Raw genomic sequence first — 4,126 nt, forward strand, 5'->3', positions numbered from 1 at the left:
GGGGAACGTACTCTCTGGCTAACCCCCACTTTTTTTTTGAGATGGAGTCTTGCTCTGTCACCAGGCTGGAGTGCAGTGGCGTGATCTTGGCTCACTGCAACCTCTGCTTCCCGGGTTCAAGCAATTCTCCTGCCTCAGCCTCCCAAGTAACTGGGACTACAGGTGTATACCACCACTCCCAGCTAACTTTTGTATTTTTTTTTTTCAAGGAATTACAAAGCTACTTTTAATACTTTGGGGTGAGCCCCACAGGAATAAAAAACACTGGGAAGGGGTAATCCCCTCACCCCCGGGAGTGGCCCAGGGGGAGAGAGGCTACCTGAGGGGAAGGAAGCACAAAAGGGACCCACTGCAGACTCAGGGCAAAGGGAATGCCATCGGTGCTGGGACCTGTGAGCACTACAGGAGGAAACGCGAGCGTGGTGGGACTGGCTCCAGGCACATAGGCGAAGGGCAAGAGGGTTGGACACGAAGCCACAAAGCTACTTGGGTTCCTCCTTCTTCTCGTTTGCCTTTTTCTGCTTCTGCTGCATGATCTCCGAGTCCCTCTGCTTGCGGGCGGCAGCAGAAAGCCCGTCATCTCGGCGCTTTCCCTTAACCGAGTCGCTCTGCTTTTTCATATTCTTCTGGCGGGCGAGCTCACGCTGGTTACCGCGGGTCATGGCGACGGCAGCGGCTCCGACCTAACTTTTGTATTTTTAATAGAGATGGGGTTTCACTATGTTGGCCAGGATGGTCTCAATCTCTTGACCTCATGATCTGCCCACCTTGGCCTCCCAAAGTGTTGGGATTACAGGCGTGAGCCACCATGCCTGGTGTGGCTAACTACTTCTGACCTTCCTTTCCTCCACTCCATCTTCCACATCCAACCTCTTTTTCCTGGCACAAAACCCTCTCAGAGGCAGTCCTTTTTTTGTGAAACAGCTCTATTGAGATACAGTTGGCATTTAATAAACTGCACATAATTAGGGTGCACTATTTGGTAATTTTTGACATTTGAAGAGACCCGTGAACCATAATCAAGATAGAGCACACTTTGTCACTCTCCAAAGTTTCTTCACGGCCCTTAATATTTCCTCCCTCCTGTCCTTCCCCCGTCTTCAGGCAGCACTGATTTGCTTTCTGGCATCATTGATTTGTCTGGTTTCTCCCATTCAGCACAATTCCTTTCAGATTCATCACAGGGTGTGTGTGTCGGTGGGGCTCTTTTTTCCAGATAACTTAAGCACAGCCACCTTCTACAGGTGCACAGGGCCCATAGGAAAGTCCACTCATCTGTGACCTGTCACTCAACGCAAGTGCAGGACGTTCTGGGCAGCTGCTGTGAGCTGCTTCACCTTTATTTCCCAGACCTAGCAGGCTCCAGCGTGAGGCCACCCACGGCACACAGGCCAGGTTCTCTAAGCACTTGAAGGTATGCTTCTCTGGCTTGAGTACAGACAGGGCATCCCCTACTGCTCTGTGTACCCCATCCCAGTACTTGGGGGAATCAAATCATTCCCTTTCCGATCTATGAGTGAAGTTCTTAGCAACCCCTAAATAGCCTCCAGAGGCTGATACTCAAGAGTCCCCACGCTGGCTTTTTTGGATCATTCTTAAGCAAACTCTGCATAGATGGTTTAGAGCTGTTCTTTAGAGCATGTGGGCACCTAACATTTTATGTTCTCAGCTTGAGACCTCATCTGAAATGGAGACAACAGGAAAATTTGGATGTTAACATCTTGTGATGATACCTTGGAGGTTAAAGGAGGCCATTACTGGCTGGGCATGGTGGCTCACACCTGTAATCCCAGCGTTTTGGGAGGCCAAGGCAGGTGGATCATGAGGTCAGGAGTTCAAGACCAGCCTGACCAACATGGTGAAACCCTGTCTCTACTAAAAACACAAAAATTATCCGGGTGTGGTGGCATGCACCTATAATCCCATCTACTCAGGAGGCTGAGGCCGGAGAATCGCTTGAACCCGGGAGGTGGGAGTTGCAATGAGATGGCGCCACTGCACTCCAGCTTGGGGGACAGAGCAAGACTCCATCGATCGCAAAAAAAAAAAAAAAAAAAAAAAAAAGGAGGCTGTTGCTTAGAAACGTCCCTAACTGATGCCTCAAGTTGCACCTGTAGCCCAAGTGCCCCAGACTTCACCAGCTATGAGGTCACACCATTTGCTGTCAAAATCACAGTAGCCAAGGGCCCCAGTCCCCTTGAACACACAATTTTACCAGATTCTCCTCCATGAGTCTTCTAGTACACTAGCAGAAATGTTCATGAGAGCTACAAATCCACCCAGATCCCCACCTCCACCCTCATCAGCCCTGTGCTTCTGCGTCACTTCCCCACTCTCTTCTCTCCAAGGACCCCTCCTCAGTCTGGAGTCTGACTCCTCTGGCAGTGGCTGCCCCTCCCTCCAGTATGGCTTCATCTCAAGCATGGGGCACAGACCTTCCCTCGCGTGTTCCCAACAAGGCTGGGGCCGACTTTGCCACATAAGGGGACTACGGAAAAGCCAAGGTGACAGAAAGCACAGAATGGAGGGTCTTTACAGAGGTCCCTTCTTTAGGGCTGCCAAATTTAGCAAATAAAAATATAGGACTCCCAGTTAAACTTGAATTTCAGATGAGCAATGAATAATTAATTTAATTTAATTAATTATTATTATTATTATTTTTTGAGATGGAGTCTTGCCCTGTCGCCTAGACTGGAGTGCAACAGTGCAATCTCAGCTCACTGCAACCTCTGCCTCCCAGGTTCTAGTGATTCTCCTGCCTCAGCCTCCCAAGTAGCTGGGATTACAGGCGCCTGCCACCACACCCAACTAATTTTTGTATTTTTAGTAGAGACGGGGTTTCACCATGTTGGCCAGGCTGGTCTTGAACTCCTGACCTTGTGATCCGCCCGTCTCGGCCTCCCAAAGTACTGGGATTACAGACGTGAGCCACCGCACCTGGCCATGAATAATTTTTTTACTTTAAGTATGTCCCAGGCAATATTTGGAACATAGTTACACTATAATATTATTTGTTGTTTATCTGAAATTCAAATGTAACTGGACATCCAGCATTTTATCAGGCAACCCTGCCTCTTCTGGGTATCTCTCTGTAGTCTCTGACATGTCCTCTGTTCCAGAATCCAACTTACTTCCCATAATAAGGGAGCCCTGGAGAAACCCTCCCTCCCCTCTTTTCAACTCTCAAAGCTCCAAGAACAGGGAGCAGGTTTCCCCTCCAAGAGTCCAAGCCTCCTTCCAAGTCCCTAATTCTGGCTCCAGGATGACTGATCATGAAATAGCCATTCCTTTCAGGAGAACTCCCAACCCAAGAATGTGCTCTTGTCCTTTGCCTCCTAATGGCATGAGAACAATACTCTGGGATCTGCACGTTTCCTGAAGTCTATCTTGCATTGTTATTCTTTTTTATTATTTATTTATTTATTTATTTATTTATTTATTTATTTATTGAGATGGAGTCTCACTCTGTCGCCCAGGCTGGAGTGCAGAGGCGCGGTCTCAGCTCACTACAAGCTCCGCCTTCTGGGTTCACGCCATTCTCCTGCCTCAGCCTCTCGAATAGCTGGGACTGCAGGTGCCCAACATCATGCCCAGCTAATTTTTTGTATTTTTTTAAGTAGAGGCGGGGTTTCACCGTGTTAGCTAGGATAGTCTCGATCTCCTGATCTCGTGACCGGCCAACTCGTCCTCCCAAAATGCTGGGAAAGGCGTGAGCCACCGCGCCCAGCCGTTCTATTTTATTTTATTGTAAATTGACAGTTTATAATTGTATATGTTTATGGTGCACAAGGTGATGCTATGATTTATGAATATAATGCAGAAGAATTAAATCAAGCTAATTAACATATTCATCCCTTCAAATGCTTTTCATTTTTGTGATGAGAATATTTGAAACACACTCTCTTAGCAATTTTGGAATATATAATACACTATTATCATCTATATTCACCATGCTGCACAATAGATCTCAAAAAGAAAGTATTCCTTCTAAGATTTTTGTACCCCTTCACCATTCATCTCTCCATTCCTCCCATCCCCAGCCTCTGTAACCACCATTCTACTCTCTGCTTCTGCTAGTTCCATTGTCTTAGAGTCTACCTGTGAGTGGGAACATGCGGTATTTGTC

At 47.5% G+C, this 4,126-nt stretch overlaps 1 protein-coding gene across 1 annotated transcript; it reads right to left on the reverse strand.

The window, feature by feature from the left end:
• Positions 1 to 207: 207 nt before the first annotated feature.
• Positions 208 to 682, reverse strand: LOC104661701 (small EDRK-rich factor 2). The gene has a single exon (XM_010362447.2). It carries the CDS (start codon positions 660 to 662, stop codon positions 483 to 485), a length of 180 nt encoding a protein of 59 aa, XP_010360749.1. The 5' UTR covers positions 663 to 682; the 3' UTR covers positions 208 to 482.
• Positions 683 to 4,126: the final 3,444 nt, after the last annotated feature.

Source organism: Rhinopithecus roxellana, chromosome 19, assembly GCF_007565055.1.
Source record: "Rhinopithecus roxellana isolate Shanxi Qingling chromosome 19, ASM756505v1, whole genome shotgun sequence".
Taxonomy (NCBI): domain Eukaryota; kingdom Metazoa; phylum Chordata; class Mammalia; order Primates; family Cercopithecidae; genus Rhinopithecus; species Rhinopithecus roxellana.

Excerpts from the sequence above, each read along its gene's own strand:
- LOC104661701 (XM_010362447.2), bottom strand. The coding sequence starts at position 662 with ATGACCCGCGGTAACCAGCGTGAGCTCGCCCGCCAGAAGAATATGAAA.